We start from the raw sequence: 19,550 nt of genomic DNA, 5'->3' as shown, positions 1-19,550 counted from the left end.
AAAAAATCACTGAGTTTATGAAACAGATTGTATGGAATGCTTGCAACTACAGGGATTTAATGACCCTGAAAATGCCTTTCAGGAAAGTTCCCACAGTAATATTTACATACAACTCTACCTCTCTCAAGAGTTCAAAATGTGTATTATTTACATAGAATATATCTTGCACAATAAAATATTAAAACAAATGCTCAATCTTCCAAACTGAGCATGTAGGCTCAGATTCACTAACAAACACTTTCATGTTGTGGTGTTTATTCTCCCTTGTTTCAATTTTTTATTTGTAACCTAAAAGTAATAATTCCTTGTCTCACAGGAAGCAGTGAAGGAAGATTCATGACTATCTCTAAAATGCTCACTCCAACAATAAAAACCCAATCTCCTCATGAGGAAATCAATAAACCAGATCTAGACAGTGTATGGTAAATAAAGGCTATGGCCACACACAACCTGGAGCAGATAAACAGATGTTTATTCACTATGCATCTGTCTTCCAGGGGTCCTGCCAGGAAATATATCTGAGGAACTTTTAAGAAATTAGCTTAGTGATAAGCACAACTGACTGCTTTAATTTGCACTGGCACCATTGCTTAGGATGCCAGACACATATTTACCAGCCAATGATCTGGTAAACAATAATTCAATGTAATTTAAAATTCAAGGGGGGTTTTGTGAAATCTCTGCTCCAGTTAAATTATTTAGGTTTCCTGCAGAGCTAAGGAAGTAAAACATCGTGAAATTACTGGGTAATAATCACTTCCCTTTCTGGCTATAAGTTATTATTAATATGCCACCACATCTTCAAATGTATTTGAACTAGAGTGGATATCATAATATGTCACTATTTACCTGTAAATACACACTTGATCTCTTAAGTACATCATCCACTGACCTCATATGAATGCACTAAGCTGATGTGGGAGTATCCATGCTGCAGTAATGATAACCATCTATGTCTACAACCCCAAATCCCCACTGGCACTGCTATTAATATGGGTTTGGCACTGGAATCATCACTTGGGTATGATTCTCCTCTAGGCAAGAGATTCTCCTAGAGAAGAATTATACCCAGGTTTTAGCATTCCATTACCTTGAGGTGCTCTGGAAAATGTTTGATAGCATGCTATAGTAAATTTCCCTCTTCCTTTCAGGTCTTCATTGGAAAGTTTTCAGTCTGCCAACATGTTTAGTTGGCAGTTCATGCGTCCAAACAGTGCCAGTATGAGCATGCCAGGCTGAGTTGTTCATGCTTGTACTTGCAGAGTTATTGCAGCCATGAACAGAGAGTGGGTTTGAAATACACAGAGAGCTCTGAGACTGTTTTAGAGTCATCAACAGCTCTTGTGTCATTGGATTTAAGTCCATATAAGTCAGGGAAATTCCTGAAACTTCAGGAAGTGTGGACAGCACACATGGTCACTTAGAGGGCTGGACCACAATAATACTTACTGAATTTAGTTATGAAAAGTTTTCACAAAGATAGGAAAGAATAATTCAAGTTCTTGTCAGAAATACAGCTACTGAAGAAAAATGTACTTCTAATACCAAAATTATTACAAAGCAGTACTTAACAGGGCATTCACATCCCATCAAGGACAAAAGTCTTGAGAAACCTCTTATTTAAAAACATACTTGTCTTCATATCTTCACCAAAAGATAACAGAATTGTCATTAGTCCTGTTTTCACTAGTGGTGGTTTCCAGCAGAGAGGACGCTAAGTGGTTTAGGGCACTTAAGTGGCACTAAGGTCAGAGTGGAATTGAATTCACTTAGCTCTTCTGTGTGACTCCATAGCTGGCCATTGTTTTAGACTGAATTTTTCCAGTTAGTGTGGGGGCAGTTACTGTTTACAGGAGCAAAAGGTAGGACTGACAGGTGAGGATCACATTTTGTTAATTGCCACTGCCCTGGATGACCTGCATTTTGAAGTTTTCCCCCTTCATGTGGCAGTTCAGGAGATGATATAAAAGATGCTTGCAGGTCTCTCAGAGGAAACAGAAAAAAAAAAAGGATATGTCTCTGTGGGGGATGATCATTGTTATTACCTCCACACAGAAAAGCTATCAGATTTCTCAATCAAGCATTATCTCTGATGATTATGAGCTTTCTAGTTACGCTTCCATAGGATACCTAGGAGAAGACAGTTAATTACATTTCAGACATGCTGGATGATTGCTTTGCATGTTTGGGATCAAGACCATTCATACTACTGGACAATTGTTCAGAAGGATAAAAGTGAAAACGTGTATGTAATGGCCAAGTCAGGAGTCAGCAGTGCCTCCCACTCACCTGATCAGCCTTACCTCTCCAAACAGCTCACATGCTCTGCTTCAGCACATTAATTAAAGTGCACAGAGGGCTGCACTAAGGCAGCTGTGCTCTTTCTGGCAGCCAGGGTAGTTCATTTATGGTTTGGTCAGGTATTTTTTGTGTGCACTGACATAGAAGCCTAATTGAGGCAATTGTTATTGCTGCACAAAGAAGGGAAACAAAATAATGCCTTTCATAGTTGTAGGCTTACAGAATGGACTGTCATGCGTGAAAAAATATGAATGGGAAATGTAAGACTCTGGATATAAATTATTTACAGCTGCAATGGGATTACGGTAGCTGTGGTTGGTGATAAGCTGTGTGATATTTTCTTCTTTGTCAAAGATCTCTGCCAACTTGAATGTTCCAATAAATCAATGTAAACCAATTAAATCACTTTAAAATAACTGGGGTTTGGCAAGGCCTGCTACCACCTTGTGTCTTACAGCAGCCTGCTCTGCCCTCCCAGAGTTGATTCCTTTTTCCTGCAGAACCAGAGCCACCAAAGGTGGTAGATCCTGCCCGCCAAGAAACAAAACTCCACATCTTTTTCTGCTAAGAAGAAGAACCTATGTAATTTCAAGGCAGTAGTTACAGACTTCTTTAATGCAGAATTTTTATTCCATCTGACATGCCAATGTGTTTTCAAATTTCTACTAGCCACATGGGCACTCCAGAGAACAGACCATTAGCAGCTGTTCACTGAACATAACCAAAATGTTTTCAGTGTGTGGTCAGGGGTGCAGAGCATGCTAGAATGCAGGAAACAGAGGAAAACAACATCATCACGTACATGGGAAGAACACAACCAAGTACCACTGCTCAGCTCAGCCCTCCGAGCTCTCGGTTAGGATTTCATTGCTAACATTGGACAAGTACTGGTAACCCCTGTCTATTTCAATAGGCACCGAGAGATCTACAAAATAACATTACCCCGTGGATTTTTTTTCTTCTTCTTCTTTTTCAGCAGAAGATGGTGTTGAATCAGGAATCCTCTCACTTTCATGTAAAAGGCCATGTGATTTCATTGTAAGAGGCAGCATTCAGGAGTGCCCTGAAAGGCAGATCAAAAAGGACAATGTGGGACTTCACAAGGGTTATTGATGAAAAAATTCACTGAGGTCCCTGATGGCAGTGATTTGTTTAAGGGAATTGTGGCAGTTTCTCAATAGCCAGAGGCTTACTTCCTAGAAAGCAAGAGGAGAAATGTTTGCTCACCTCCATTAGCCCTGTGGCTAGAAAACTTGAAATTTAGACGGCCAAGCTGTCTTATGTTGTAAATGACTGTAAAAGATTAAGAACATCAGTTTCCCTTACGAGCTGCCAAGGATGTCAGGTTCTGTGACACTCATACTCCTACCCCAAACTCCATCTGCCGACGCCTTAAGGCAAAGAAAAAACAAACCTTAAAACACTAGCGAAGTGCCATGGACTCTGTGGCGGCGAGCAAAGCTCCCCCCTAGAGCCGTGGGGCGTGCGGAGGAGCCGCTTTTGGAAGGGTCTGATTTGTTAAAAAAAAAAAATGGATATTGATCTAATACCAATATCCAACTATGACAGACAAAGACTCTCTAACAGTTTGAAGTTAGAAAGTGTGTGTTTATTACGACGCCGGGCAGTGTGCGGGATAGCTCCCAAATCCACACCACAATTCACAGATGATCACAGGGTCTTTTTATGTCCAAAAGTGTTGAATACCCAAAACACAAATGCATATTCATAACTCTGGTCCATCCCATTCCCCGCTTCGTATGGTAATTAGCCAAAAAGCAATTAAGCATGCGTAGTTTGCTCTTTGAAATGGGTCGGTGATCCTTCTTAGGGGTGGGGTCTCAAAATGATGAAGATGGGTCTTCCTCGCTTTGCCTTTTTAACCTTTTGGTGTTGGTGACACCTGGATCCTGTTTTCTCAAGACTATCTGATTTATGATCACATTGTGTTCTTGGAGTCTATTGATTAAGTTGACAGGTCTGATTTATCAGTTCCTTAAATCCGGCTTATGTTAAAAAAAGGGAAGTTTACCTCAACCATGTCTAGTTAGTAAAGGGAAGTCTACGTCAGCAATGTCTAGTTTAACTAAAATCCTTTATTCTTCAAAATGTAAAGGGAAGCCTACGTCAGCAATATCTAGTTTAACTAAACTCCTTAATTCTTTACTATCTCGGGTCTGCGGCCGCAGCTCGGGCCGCCGCGGTGACTCCCCGGAGGAGAAGGCTCAGAGGGGCCCGGGGCGGGCAAAGGCAGGAGCGGGGCGGAGCGGCCGGGGGCGGAGCGGGGCGGCTGCGCGGGCATTCCCGGGGGATGTGCGCGGCCATTCCCGGGGGATGTGTGTGGGGATTCCCCGGGGACGTGCGCGGCTCCATCGGTAAGTCCTGAGGAGTTTGAGGGGGCAGCGTGCCCGGCTCGGGGCCGAGGCCAGGCGGGGAAGGTCCCCTCAGCCCGCGGTGGCGCGGTGCCGGCGGCTGGCCCCGGGAGCGAAACTCGGCCGTGGAAAGGGTCCGTCTCTGGGTTTATGGTTTTAAATGTAATTTGGGCCACGGCCGAGCTCCCCCGCCCCCCGCCTCGCCATTGCGTGTGTTAGTCTCGACTCTGACTCCAGAAACAAAAGTCTTTGTTTTCATAGTTCGCGGTGGTGAGTGAGGTGTCAGCCTTTTATTACCTTACAGATTCATGGCCAGGGAGTAGATTTAAGTCTATGGAAGTCTCAGGGAAATGCCTGAATCTTCAGGAAAGTATGGGGGGGTACAGAGTGCACATCCAGTCACAGGACTGGATCACAACAATACTTACTGGACTTAACTAGGAAAAGGATTCACAAAGATGGGAAGGAATAATCCAAGTTCTTATCAGAAATACACCAACTGAAGAAAAACGTGCTTCTAATTTCAAAATTACTATTTATTTTAGTACTTACAAAGCAATGCTTATATGGTATTCACGTCTCACCAGTGACCATAGTGTTGAGAAACCTCTTATTTAAAAACATGCTTGTCTTCACATCATCACCAAAAGTTAACAGATTTATCATTATTCCTATTTTCATTAGTGGTGGTTTCCAGCAGAGAGGATGCTAAGTGGTTTACCTATAGGATTGCAGTGGAACTGAATTCACTCAGCTCTTCTGTGTGACTCCAAGGCTGGTCTGAAGCCATTGTTCTAGACTGAATTTTTCCAGGTAATGTTTACGGGAACAAAAGGTGGGACTGACAGGTGAGGGTCACGTTTTTTTGTTAATTGCCACTGCCCTGGATGATCTGAATTTCAAAGGCAATAACCAGAGCTGATATATGTTTCTGATGAAAACTAGACTGAAATTGGGACCAAGTGCTCTACATGAGTGCTCAAAGATACCCTCTAATCAGACATTCCTGTCGCACTTTGCCTGTGCCAACATGAGAACTTCCACAGCTGTAGTGATGGATTGGGAAATCCAGTGATGTTACTGTCTTTGAGTTAGTAAAAGGTCTTGCAGATCAGTGAGAACCAGGTTCAGACTCATTATGAAGCAGTTGACGGAGCCAGGAGTGGAAGGCAGAAGAACAATTCTGTGCAGTGTTAGCTTTTGACTCAGTTCAACTATTCACAGCAGTGATTTTCTACTGTCTTAGTTTTGGGGCTACTAGGGTCAGAATTCAGCATTCTTAACTCCTTGCATATTTTATTTTTAGGCTTCTATATCTTTTAGCTTCATTTTTATTAATAAAACTATTAAAGATACACATTTGTAGTTGAGCCCTCAATTGGTGTACATTCCTTCTCACTTTCAGATTTGAAATAACATCTCAAGAGTCATGTTTTATAGTCTTACAGGAAGTCTCTAGTGGTTAAAGTGGATTCACAGGTTATTCTTGTCAATATATCCCCAAGCAGTAGGCAGGTTTTATTGCTCTGTGGCAAATCTGATTGTCTTTATATTCCCTGGTCACCCAGAGCCTCAGACATTCAGAACATCCTGATACATTCATGTGGGGAGGAAAGAAAAAGAGATGTTGTTGGCGAGATTCGTTGTCTGAGTTGTTTCCATTTTAGGTGCTGTAGAAATTTTTTAGGTAAGGTAATGAATTTTTTTTTGATTGCCTTTCTGTTTGCCAAGAATTGATTTGTTACTTTCTACTGGAAACTAGCCCAGATGAAGGCCTACTGCACACTGCCTGAGAAGGAATAGGATAGAGACACACACCATAAGCATGCTTGTGTCAAAGGTCTGGGGAACATTCTTGTCAATTATGTCATTTACCAAGTGCAATTAACAAAGAACTGTCTGAAAGAAAAATGAGGACGAATTGTTTGTAGCTCTCAGCAAAAGAGAGGGATGTTGTCAGAAGGGAGGAAGTGGTTAGGAGAAGCCAGGGTAAATGGTAGGGCACTACACTTGACATGTGAGCAAATGACCACAACATAATAGTAAGGTGCAGTTCCAGAGCAGGGTAAACACAGGCTGGATTATCTACACATCTGTTTTGATGATGATCTTAAGAAATTATCTAGTGTGAGAGAGGTTAGTGATTGCTAAGTGATTGGCCAAAGGCTACCAATAATGTAACTGGAACTAAGGAATTTTTAGTGTCAGCTCCATCCCCCACCAGGAAAGCTCGGAGCAAAGAGATGCATGGAGATAGATGCAGGTGATACTTCACAGAGTTGGAAGCTGACAGAATTTTCAAGGGGCAGTGGAAGGGAAATGATGGGAAAACAACTTACAGGTATGAAATTCACAAAAGAATGCTTACGTGGGTCTTTATGATGCAAGGCCCTTCTTCTAGGACACAGACCATTTAAAAGTAGGAGTTTTCTCAGCATTACCACTAGCAGAGAGTTCTCAAAGCCTGTTTTAATTGTGACAAAGAATGGTCAAACATGGAGAGTGAGTAGTGTTGATCTGTCCTGTGGTAAAAATGATGCTGCCATGCCTTGCTTTAACAAAGGGATGACAGCCAGCTATTTCCTGTTAACCATGTCTAGTCCCTCCAGTTTTTCATATCTCAAAGTGCTTTATAAGAAGAAGAAAGAATCAGAGCACATGAAAAAACTGGTGTAGAAAAAAAGCAAGAAAGCAAATAAATCCATTGTCATACAATTCCCTTCCACATGTCATCGTTATCATTATGTTAGTAACAGTTAGTAAGCTTAGAAGAACTTCCCTTTTTGGGTGTGTGACATACCTGAATTTCCTCTGTATCAACTGTTTCCATTTAGAAAGATCAAGAGTGTTCACTTGAATATCGTGTGAAAATGAGGACAGGCTGGCTTGTGTGAGACTGTCCTCAAAACTTAGCATGTGATCATTTAGGCTTCCTGTTTTCAAATACATGAACATTATTCTTGGGGGGTTTAGACATAAACATATTTTTTAGAAATAAGCTTCTAAAAATAGTGCTTCAGAGGAACTCATCTTGTGGATCATTTGCCAGTGTTTCAAGAAATATCTGTTTTATATTACTACTTTAAGTTCACATTAGCTGGGGGACTCAAGACTTGGCTGTGAAAAATAACGTGACAGGAGGGTCAAATAATGTTTTAAGGGAATGGATTTCTTAGAAAAATTGTTTAAAATAGCTTTTATTTGATCTTTGATGACTTAATCCTTTAAAATATCTAACATGAAGCTGATGAAATTCATTCTGACCATAGAAAATGTGTTCAGTACTTTAGGAACCAAATTTAATGAGGAAGAAGAATAAAATTACTCAAAAGAATTAAGAAATGCAACAGGTTTCTGAAGTCCGAAACCTCAAAAGTGCTATTTTAAAATGTTGATACAAATGATTTGAAAAAAAAATCATTTGCAAAACAACAGGTGAGTCAGAGGGCTTTATGGCAGAGTATGAGATCCAGGTGCTTTCTTCCCAAGATGTCTGTTAATTGTCTGATTCACCTCTCTGATTATAGGAGATTACTTGTTTTTTCTCATACAGTATTTCCAGTGTGTGGTGGGTTTGTTAGTGATTTCATGTCTCTACAATCTTTAGTTTTGTTAGAAGTAGTTACATTACAATTCTGGAGACACTGACAAAATAGGCAGTGCACAGAACTGAATCTGATGTTTCCTCTTTCTTTTTAAGCTCTGCTTCTCTGAGCAAGGGTGGGGCAGAGGTTTTGGAGCTCTGTCAGGAGTCAGAGGGGGATATGTATGTGGTGAGGGGTGACTCCTCTTCAGCAGCATTGCATATGCAGTTTAAGCTGTTAGTTCCTCATCCAGTGGTGAGGAATTCCATCTTAACATGCTGTCATGTAAAAATGTCCAGTGCTCTTCTTCCCTGCTTTCCCCAACTGCTTTATTTTTTATAGTGGTCACTGGGTGTCAAATGCTAGAAAGATTATGTAAACCTAAAAGACTTACAATTCAGAAAGTTTTGAAATTTGTGAGGTGTATTTTAGCTGTATAGGTTATTTTGCCTGTATAATTCTCACTGAATGAACAGGATCTCCTATTAAAACTTTTTCATTCTCACTAGCCCTGGGAGATAGAAAAAGAGCTCCTTCCTTCTTCATTAGTATCAGATGTTTGTTTGCCTGATCTTACGAGAACAAACATTTTTCACTACAAATGTAACCTGCTGTCAAATACCTGGCTGGTGGCATCTTGTGACATTTCCTGGCATTTACTAGCTTTAGTTTGCTACTAGGTCATTGTACAGTGTAACAGTAGAGGTTTGTCAGATTATTGGGCAAAAGTGTGATTAACTGACACACCCCATATGATTCATGCTAAAGATGAAAGCTTGAAGGAGTCTGATAAATATAACAGAAGAAATCATGTTAAAACTCTCCCTGATAATCCAGCATATTTTTAGTTAAAGCAAATGTTTATTTGAAAAGGCATCTCGTTGTATAAAATCTCTTTGTACAATTACTGATTTGTCACAGCAGAGACAGTTAAGGAGAATTGTTGTTACCTCAAAATGGCTGAGCCTTTAGGATGCCATCCAAAATCCAGAAGTTTGGGGTTTTTTTAATTGTTGAACTGCCGAAATTTGTGATTTCAGGGAAAAAACCAAACTTCCCTCTTTTCAGTCACTCATCTTATAAAATTCTTCAATTTCCAGTACTTTGTTCTTTAATTCAGTCCTGACTTTTGTAGATGGGTCTGTGTTAATTTAGGGATTTGGGAGCTCTAGGTGTATTGAAATCTGCATAGTCATATATGGGCTCCACTAGCAGTACGTTCTGCAGTCCCTAAACACTTTTGAAGCTTTCAAGCTTTACACTTGTTCTCAGGCTCAGTGTAAATTAGCTGAAGCATCCCATGTGTACAGATCAGTGTTCCTATGTATGACTGTATGGTAGCCATACATTTAAAGTGATTTGTTGGTGTGAAGCAGCTGCTTCTAAAAGCCAGTTCCCGTTTCTGGAGGAAAGGCTGACCCTTTCCTAAAATGGGATAGTAACCTCTATGCAGAGGGCAGTCCCTCTGGGAACTGTCTCCCAGGCAGTAGGATTAAAGGAAGCAAAGATAGAAGATGCCACATTCTGTAAAAATAAGAGGATGCCATGTATTTTATAAAATCTTCATAATCTCTTCTTTCTCGCTTGTCTAAGAAGTCCCAGACATAGCTGCATTCCCTTGTAACTTTTGATAGTCTGATGATTACTGGGGCCACAAGGTTTATGACTGAGAAGAAAAGAAAGCCTTTTTCTCCAGCTGGTTCCTTACATTGTCTGGGGAAGCACTGCAGAAGGGCCTTGGAAAAACAGTAGGGTACTGCCAGGAGGTGCTGAGAGGAAATGATCTATAGAGGGGTATTTTTTTTCTGTCCTTCATGTGCAGGTCATGGTTTCTAAAGTCCATGAATTTCATGTACGTGGTTACAGTCTTCCAAGACATCGTGAGAGTCAATAGCTATCCACATCTAATGGTGACAGGACAAAAATGTCCCATCTTAATTTGATGAGGTGAAGAGGCTGGATGAACATCATAGAAAAGCTTTCTGGCTATGGGGCAGTGACAGACATCCAGGGCTTTTAGGAAGTTTGGAGAATCTTCTTTTTCAGAACAGAATGGGTGGATGTGGAGATATGAATAATACCCAATTTTAGAGGACCTGGTGAGGGCATTGTGCTCATGTGTCAAGAATTCTGCAGTTTTAATAGAAGAATCAAAGAAGATATGCAAGAGAAGATAGTCTGGATAAAAAAGTCAAGTTGATAATTTGGAAAATTACTGTTTAGAGCAACATTTTGGAGGAATCTGAGCAGGATAGAGTGGCACATGAACAGAAGCTTCACTTGATTGAAACCAAAGTCAGGATTAGTTTGATAACCACACAGAAGAGCCTGTTGTAAAGATAGTTCATGTAGGAAGATCCAGCAAGTTTTAGAAGCAGCTTTTGTGTGGACATTTAGGAAGAGGATTTAGTAAAAAAATTTGCTAGATTTTCTGCAGGTAGAAAGATAGGAGATGGAAGGAAAGTAAACCAAAGCAAGAAGTACTGATGATTTTGAGCTCATGCCATTTATAGTTTTAAACAAATATACAATGAACTGTTCTATGGAAGAAGTAATACAAGAATTATAACAACCATTAATTAAAACTTTCAAATCGTAAAAAACTTTGCTATAAAAACTAGCACTTCTGAGCTTCTACTAGAGCATGGTTTGTGCAGGAGGTCTTTCCTGACTGCATTGGATGATTTGATAAAGTGAGCAACATGTATATCTCTAAGTGAGTATAACCCATAACTATGAACTTTGGCTTTCTGCAGGAAAACAAATTCCTGGGTAGAATGCTAGAGCTTAGCTAGGTGGATATAGAAGCATTGGCATGAAATTTATTTCAATTTATACAACTTTTAACAACTCTGTCTGTTGTTAAAAGTTCTCAAGCCTCTTTCTAATTCACTGGAAGAAGTTTTGAGATGATGGCTACTTAGTGCCTTTCATTTGCAATTCCTCACTTCATGTCTAAGGCTGTATTCAGATGCATATTGCTGGATTGTTGATGTCTGAGTTTAATAAGGTTTGTTAACCATCAGCATAGACTGAAGTGTCTGAGATGAGGATTCCTTTCAAAATGCTGTTCTCTGCAGAATTAGCAGCTTGTCTGCCTTTCTGCACCATGCTACAGCATGAGAAACTCGTGGGTGGACTGCTATTACAAAAATATTGTGCCTTTTTAAAGAGTAATCATATTATAGGATCCTGTAAGGTTTGATGAAATTCAGATAAATTCAGTCTTTGAAGCAGAAGTTCCTGACCTTACATAATGTATTAACAGTCTGCATTGGGTTCATTATGAAAATTAATTTTTTTCCTAGGCTTTTTCAGAACTGTAGCTGTGACTTTTTGTTGAAAAGCCTTTACAGAATTGTTGTGCAACTTTCTGTATTTTCAGGCATTTCTAGAGGGATGACACTCCTTGGACTATAAAGTGTTTCAGGGGCAATGGCAGATCCCGTCCGCTGGGCCCGATACTGCTGGCAGCGACTGATACCAACAGAGGGCAGAGAATACAGCAGCAACAGTTCAAGTAGCAAGTGCTATCAGTCATCAAAGACTGCTGGCAAACATAGGATAGTGATACCCTGTTTGGGACATTTTAAAGAAGAGTATGAAAAAGTATCAAAACTGTACATGAACAACAAAATACGGACTACTAGGTATACTTTATTGAATTTTTTACCACGGAATTTGTTTGAACAATTTCACAGGTAAGGAACTCCTTTTTGATTGTGGTAATTCTGCTGAAGCTGAATCCTTCTATTTAAATATTTGTATGGTTTACTATATATTAAAAAATTATTCCCCTTGCTGACCTATCACTTCTGAAAAGATACATGTTACATGGCCAAAGTTTCTTGAATATCATCGTTGTTGAGCTGATCCTTTTCTTTTAGCTCATGTACTTTCTGCTTATTCTGTTCTTCGGACTGTTGAACTATTCCTTGCTCTTGGAGCACTGCCACACAGCAGTTGGCAGTAGGATTTTCAGCTTATTTCCTGCAAATGTTTTTTTTCCCCTTCCCTCATGTCTTTCTCTCTTGCCAATTTTTTTCATCTTCCTTCTGCTTGGAGAACTGCTTATCTGTCAAGCTATGCAGGGAGGTTACAGGATGGCTTCCCTAAGAGATGATAAAATTAAGTTTAAAGGACCTGGAAATCTGAGAGTACAAATTCACCAGTGCCTCACTCTGGAAAACATGTGCCTGGAGGACAGTTTTGAAAATACAGGAGAATTCTTGGTTTCTGCCTCACCTGATCATGTATGTTAAGGAACTGTGTTGCTAAGTAATCTATTGTCTGGAAAGTGAAAACAAAGTTATAGATAGTTATTCCTTAAACTGCGGGTGAAGAAAAGATAAATTGCTGATTATTTAAATGTCTGTATAGCATGGAGTGGGGAAATAAGGATCTTTGTCTGCTAGCACAGCTAAATCCTGTGTTTTCTCTTTGTTTCAGAGTTGCCAATTTGTATTTCCTGTTTCTGGTTGTCCTAAATTGGGTCCCTCTGGTTGAAGCTTTCCAAAAAGAAATTACAATGCTACCTCTGTTAGGGGTTCTGACAATTATTGCAGTGAAGGATGGTCTGGAAGATTACTCAAGGTACAAAATGGACAGACAGATAAACAACTTAGTAACCAAAGTATATAGCAGGTAAGAGACAACAGTCTTTGTGGTTTATCATTATTATTTGATTCTGACTATCATGTGAAAAAGTTAGTGATAACTCCTTAGGTTACCTTCTGGATACTTATAGAAGCATAAAATAATGTAATTTGGAAAAGGTCTTTGAAAGTCATTTAGTCTTAACCCTTTGCTCTAAGCAGGGCTGTTTAGATCAGTTCACTAAGGGACTAGTTGAGACTCAAACTTAATCACCAGTTTTGTTAAATGGTTATCAAATTAGTGTGAAATCTGCAAAATCAAATTTTGCTTTGAGGCAAATGGGGTTCATACATGTGTTCATACTGTATTAACCAAGGTACTTTGACTAGGTAAGTGCTTGTTTTGAAAGGTGTATTTTTACTTCCTCTAAAATGGCTTCATGGAGATTGAAAGGCTGCTAATTTATGGCTCATTAATGGCATCACGTTGTACCCTAAGTGTGACACCATTTCCTCAAACAGGAGCAGGTAGTTCTCTACTTGTTGTAGAGTGCATCACAAGTTCAGTACCAGTGTTAGCAGCTGTGCTCCACTGTGCTGGACTGCAGTGTTACACACTGTGGGTGCAAGTCAGGCAGGGAGTCTGCTAGGCAGTTATTATCATGGATAATAAAACAAGAATGCAAACTGATCATATTCTAAACTAACCATCAAAAAACTTCTCTAAGTATATATCAGTGCTGCCCACATAATGATTTCTCTTTTATATCTGTCATAAAATGTATTCCAAGATGTAAAATACAAAGACAAAGGAAGTGAATGGTTGGGTTTTTTTCTTGCTTGCTCTGCTTCCATGTGGAAAAACAAGTGTTTTGGAAAATGTCACTTCTGATGTGTTGTGGTAGCCATCACAAATAGCATCTGCAGGTTTTTCTCAGTTTCAGCATGTGCATTTTGTAAAAAAATCACTGTTTTTCTATGTATTCCAGGAAAGAGAAGAAATACATAGATGAGTGTTGGAAAAATGTCAATGTTGGGGACTTTGTCCGGCTTTCACGTAATGAAATCATTCCTGCTGACATGGTGCTGTTATATTCTAGTGACCCTGATGGGATCTGTTATATTGAAACTGCAGGCCTTGATGGAGAAACCAATCTAAAGCAGAGACAGGTGGTGAGAGGATATTCAGAGCAGGTGAGAATTGTGCTTTTGTAGTGGTATAAGAAAGCTCACATGACAGGTGCTGAACTAAAAAAACCCAAACAACTCAGCCCTCTCAACTGCCTAATTCATGGCAGCTCAGCAATCCCCATCTGAAAATCAAGGTACTAGGTAACACAGTTCTGATTTCGTTGCTTGAGTGGTTTTGGAGCAAATCTTTGCATGTTCACATAACCCAGAGAAAGACAGATCTATTTCAAGTAATGAAAAACAGCAAAAGTAACAATTCAGGTAAACCTCAAGTAGTTACTTATGGTTCATAACATGTCATGGGTGGGAAATTGGAGGTTTTTTAGAAAGGGACTTCTGTGCTATATGAAGACCTAGAGAGAAGAGCAGATATTTCTTTTTCACTATTTCTTCACATTGCAAATGCTTTGTTACTCCAGTACAATACTTTATTATTATACCTAGCACCCAAAATGCTGGAGGCTGGCACAAAAAGGACAATATTAAAAGATTAAAGAATCCTGACATTTCTGTAGTCTTCAGTCTTGCTGCTGAAACACCATGCTTGAAACAACAACAGGGAGCTTCAGTATTGTCCATAACAACAGACTCCAGTCCTCTGGAGATAAAATTACCTGAACTGCCTCTGAATTTACAGCAGTGGTGAGGAAGTGAGGAGGAGTTGTCTCTAAATGCCGTTATTTAGTGAGTACAGTAATACCAAAGGCATGAGGTACTATCCATGAACAAAGCTGTTGCTTATCCCCTAACAGTCACATGCTTACTTTAATTTTTAGTTCTGCTTTTATTTTTATTTCTTGATTTAATCTTAAAAACAGCAAGGCAGGAAGGACCTTTTGATCCTTTCGTATGTACATATTATTACACAAAGCAAAATGCCAATGGTTCTTCAGGCTTACAGCACACTGAGGTGGCCCAGTTCTCATATGAGCTCCTGCTACCAAGATCTGATTTGAGTCCCACTCAAGAAAGAGACTGATTTCTTTGTTTTCTGAAAACTTGTACCAAAATTCTAGGAAGAGTCATACTGTCCAAAACCAGTGTCAATTCCTTCACAATTAAATACAGATAATTTTTGTCATGAAATAGGAAAAAAAAAATCTTATAGTTATTGCAGTCTTCTTGCCAGGATTGCTAGGTTTCTGAATGTACAGCCACAGTCTGTTTCACAGACCTCGAGTGCACCTCCAGCTGGGCATCAGGGGGATTTTTCCCTTATTATTTGTCCTGGAAATTTGTCCTTATAAACTCAGGCTGAGTAAAACTGGCAGTGCCATGTAAGGGGTTGAATGCCTGACCTCTACGGCTTCTTAACCTCAGGAGAAAAGGAATAAACAACACCAAATGAAAGAACATATGAAAGCAAGGACTACAGAGTCTTCTATTCTGCTCTATTTCCAAGGTTATTATATCTTGCCTCTTTGTGACTGAGCAAATAGAAACACAGTGAACAAGTTCATTAGTGAGGCACCTGTTCATGCACTTCTCAAGCAAGAGGCAGGAGCTGAAGATCTGAATAATGATTTTTTTATTATTTTTTCACTGCATAAGTGACAACAGGATAGAAATTGGGAAAGTAACTTGAGGCTTAAATAGCAGTGAGTAATGAAGCATAGAACACAGTGTCTTCAACCATCCTGGCATTCAAAGAGAAATACACAAAACAGATGAGGACCGACTTCCTGAGGCTGAAGGAACTGACATTGCTCTGCTGCTTTCAAAATATTCAAATGTTACTTCCTCTTAGGAAGAGTTTAATCTCCTTTTCCTTCCACCCCTCATGCGGTCAGCTGAACCACTTACGGGTTCACAGGGGTGGAGAAGCTAATATGCCATTAGCAGCAAAACACTGTGAACAGTGAGTATTTCCTGTTAGATTATAAGAGATAACAAAGAACTGCACCAGTTGGTTCCTTCTCAGCTGGCATGGTCAGTGACTGAATCCAGTCCTGGCTGCAGCGTCCTCAAAGCTGGTGTAAATTGTTCTTTTCTTCCAGGAAGCCTCAGCAAAGCTGATCAAAGGCATTCCTAGCTCTCCTCTTCTACCTTAGCCATACACCCACTCCATTCCCATGCTCTGATATGAAATGGTGTATGTGTCAGGAATACAGCACAGCCAAAGCAAGCAGGCTTGGTCTTGGGAATCTGCATCTCCCCGTTTCAGTGAGTCTGATGCAGGCCCTATCATTTCTAGCTCCCTTACTCTTCCATCTTTATTGTCTCTCTTCTTTAGGGACCTTTACACAAAATCCAAGTAATTCTAATTTTGCCAAAATTTATCTCTGCTCTTTTATGCCAGGAAACATAGATAAACTTCTCAAGAAATAACATAAAGGCTTCTACTCTGAGTATTTGCTTTACCAAAATCTCACTTGTAATGAAAAACATAGAAAATAAACATATAATCCAGGAAGATCTGAGTGTTTATATCAAGATACCTGCTTTTGGACATAATTTTTATAACTTCTGTTTTATGCTGACTAAAGATTACACACAGATTTTCAGTGCTTGCCGTTTCAAGGTATATTACAAGAAGCTCCACCAGTAACATAGATTTAGATGTTTCCAGACAGTAGAAGAAAAGAATTGACTGCTTTGGCTATTTCACTTTGAGAGTAGTTCTTATTTGGGTAATCATTGTACAGTGCAAAATTCTTGAAAAATTTGCAAAGAAACTGAATGTATCTGTATGTTGAAGGCTATGTTCATACTGACTTTGGGTTAATACAGTGCAACACATCAATACAGCAAAACATAGCAAACGGAGTATTTTAATCAAGCTAACAAAGTACTTGTTAACAATATGATGTCTCCTGAGTTTTAAATTCTACTTACAGGATTTTAAGCTCACAGTTGCAATTCTGCCAGTGTAGAGTCATCCAGTTGATGGAGTGCAGCCTTCTCAGACCTGTAATTATGTAGAAGATATATTCAGTAACACCTGTGCATTAGAGACTTATGCTTGGGAGTTTGAAACCTTAAACTGGTCATTGGTGGGATTTTTTTAAGAGTAGAGCAAATTACTTTCTAAAGAGTTAGTCAGTTATGCTAGAGGCAAGACTGTTTTACACTGGAGACTAGAAGCATATGCCATTAATTGAAATTAAATTGCAATAGGAGGTAATTGCAAAGATAAGACCTTTTGACTTTTCTCTTACTTCTTGTCATGTTTCATTCTTATTAATACAGATTTGTTTCAGTTGACTTTTCTCTGAAGAGCTCACGCACTCTTTGTTTGCAACATGTACTTCTGGTCTTTCTTAACAGCCTTTTCTTTGGTACTCAATCATCACTGCAAAGTTCTACCTGCTTGTTTTGTGTTAGCACAGAAACCGTCCTGGTCATACTATTGAAAAAAAAAGTCTGCAAAAAATTTACTTGCAGAGAAGACAGTGTTTCTTCTTTTTTATTTTGTCATATAATGAAAAAAAAAATCCATGGGAAATCTTTGCCTTTCAGATGTTTTTACTGCTTTTGCATTCTTTTTCTTCCCACTCATCCTTCCACTCATTTTTTTCCTCTCCAGTGTTCTCAAAATATCAGCAAGTCAAGTGATACTTGCCAGTGTTTAATATGTACTAGGAAGTCCTGTGGTGTGTAAGTCTGATTTATATTGGATTTATACTGGATAGGAGATCATCAACACCACCAGCAACCTACAGTTTAGAGGCAAAACTGTTAGATAGTAGTATCTGAACCTCTGAATTTATGATGGTTTTAAGTTCTGTCACATTTTGTCTGAATTCTCTGGGGTTTTCTCCTTCCCATGGATGTAGGTCTCTGAAATTGATCCAGAAGAGTTTTCCAGTAGAATAGAGTGTGAAAGTCCTAACAACGACCTCAGTCGTTTCCAAGGTTTTGTGTAAGTAGGCTTGGTGGCTTTTTAAACTATTGTCGTTTGCTTTGCCATTCTTACTAATTTTCGGAGATCTTGTAATGTTTGCTTTAAGAAATAACAATATGGATAGAGGTTAGTTTGCACCACTGCTTTTCTGAGTGCAGCACAACAGACAGAGCTCCAGAAGGGTTTTCTGAGCAGCAGATGGGGCGCTGGTGCTTTTTGTTTTGTTTTAAATATTTTCAGCATCTTGTTTCAGGCTGTTTTGCAAGTGTGTGTTTCATACTTGAAATATCTATTTTAAATCTGCTCTTCATGAGGTATGGTATCTACAGTACTTGGAAATCAGAAGGACTGGCTTCTTTTCCTACTTTTGTGTACTTTCCTATTTTTGTGATTTGTTCTGTGTAACCTCTAATCAATTGATCCAACTCCTTTGGACCGGTCTACCTATCTGTGTATTTTCTTCAGCCTGGGTTTGTGTTAGGGGTTTTCTTCATGGTTAGGGTTGGAAGGGGTCTTAAGGGTCTAGATGATCTTTAAGGTCCCTTCCAACCCAAACTATTCTATGATTCTTTGATTCTCACAGGTCCATGACTTTCTATAGATAATAAGAAAACAAAATACTGTTTTATGGGATGACCTGTTTTCAGGTTTTCAGAGTTAGAATGTCTGTATTCTTCCTTTTGCACACTGACCCATTAGATATTGAGAATGGAAATAAATACGTATAAATCTAAGTGTCTGATATAAATCTTAGTGTCTGAGGAAGCACCTTGACAAGGAGTGGGCCTAGCTGCACTAAAAATATACCACAGGAGTGATGGTACTAACAAGTATATTTAGATGACATTTTATATTTTTTTCAGATATCTTCTGATTCTGATAATCCAAGTCGGATAGGGTTTCAGGTTTCCAGTATTTGTCTTGGATCTCTTTTCACTAGTGTTGCCTATTTCTCGTGTGCCAGATGGCAAGTGCTAGGCTTTTAAATGCAAAAAGAATTGTAATGCAGTGCCTGCAAGCTCAGATTTTCAAGGGTGATCTGCTTTCATGTTACTCCATTCATTTGAAAAGTCCAGTCAGAGATGTCAGGATTGCAGTCAGCGACATGCAGCTTCTTTGGGAAATCTCTTCCTGTATGGTTTTGCAAAGCCTGATTGGTAATTGTTGGAGTCCTACAGCTGACATGATATGCTTTTTATTGCAGTGAGCATTCAAACATGGATCGAGTGGGTCTCAGCAAGGAAAACTTACTGCTCCGAGGATGCACAGTAAGAAACACAGAAGCTGTGGTAGGCATAGTGGTATATGCAGGTTAGTGAACTGCCTTGGCTTTCACAGACTGCCTTGCAAACAAGATAAATGTGTGCCCTAAGAAACAGTATTGCACAGAGGGGAATTGAGAGGATAAAAGCCTGAATCCAGTAAGTGGCAGCCGTAGCTAGAAGTGTTAAGAATGCATATCTGGGTTAAGTTTCTTTCTGTTTTAACAGTAAAAAACTGATACCCCTGGTTATTCCTGGAAGGGAGGATCTGTTGTGGGTGAACAGTCCTCGTCCTCAGCTTAGTTGCAATGGTAAACTGAGATTTTGAAATGGACATGAAAATGCATGACTTGCTTAGGGCTTTCTTCTTAACCAAAACTAAAGCTAGTGTTGTTCTTCTA

General features: G+C 39.5%; 1 protein-coding gene across 1 annotated transcript in view; it reads left to right on the top strand.

Moving 5' to 3' along the window:
- Positions 1 to 11,633: 11,633 nt before the first annotated feature.
- The window catches only part of ATP10D (ATPase phospholipid transporting 10D (putative)), a 31,027-nt gene continuing 23,110 nt past the window's right edge, over positions 11,634 to 19,550 (top strand). Inside the window, 5 exon segments of the mRNA XM_066317047.1 lie at positions 11,634 to 11,958; positions 12,707 to 12,901; positions 13,842 to 14,046; positions 17,820 to 17,905; positions 19,092 to 19,198. Coding sequence (XP_066173144.1) covers positions 11,657 to 11,958; positions 12,707 to 12,901; positions 13,842 to 14,046; positions 17,820 to 17,905; positions 19,092 to 19,198 — 895 coding nt within the window. The 5' untranslated portion in view covers positions 11,634 to 11,656.

The sequence above is a fragment of the Sylvia atricapilla genome, chromosome 4 (assembly GCF_009819655.1).
Source record: "Sylvia atricapilla isolate bSylAtr1 chromosome 4, bSylAtr1.pri, whole genome shotgun sequence".
NCBI classification, from domain to species: Eukaryota; Metazoa; Chordata; class Aves; order Passeriformes; family Sylviidae; genus Sylvia; species Sylvia atricapilla.
This window is presented reverse-complemented; position numbering and strand designations above follow the sequence as displayed.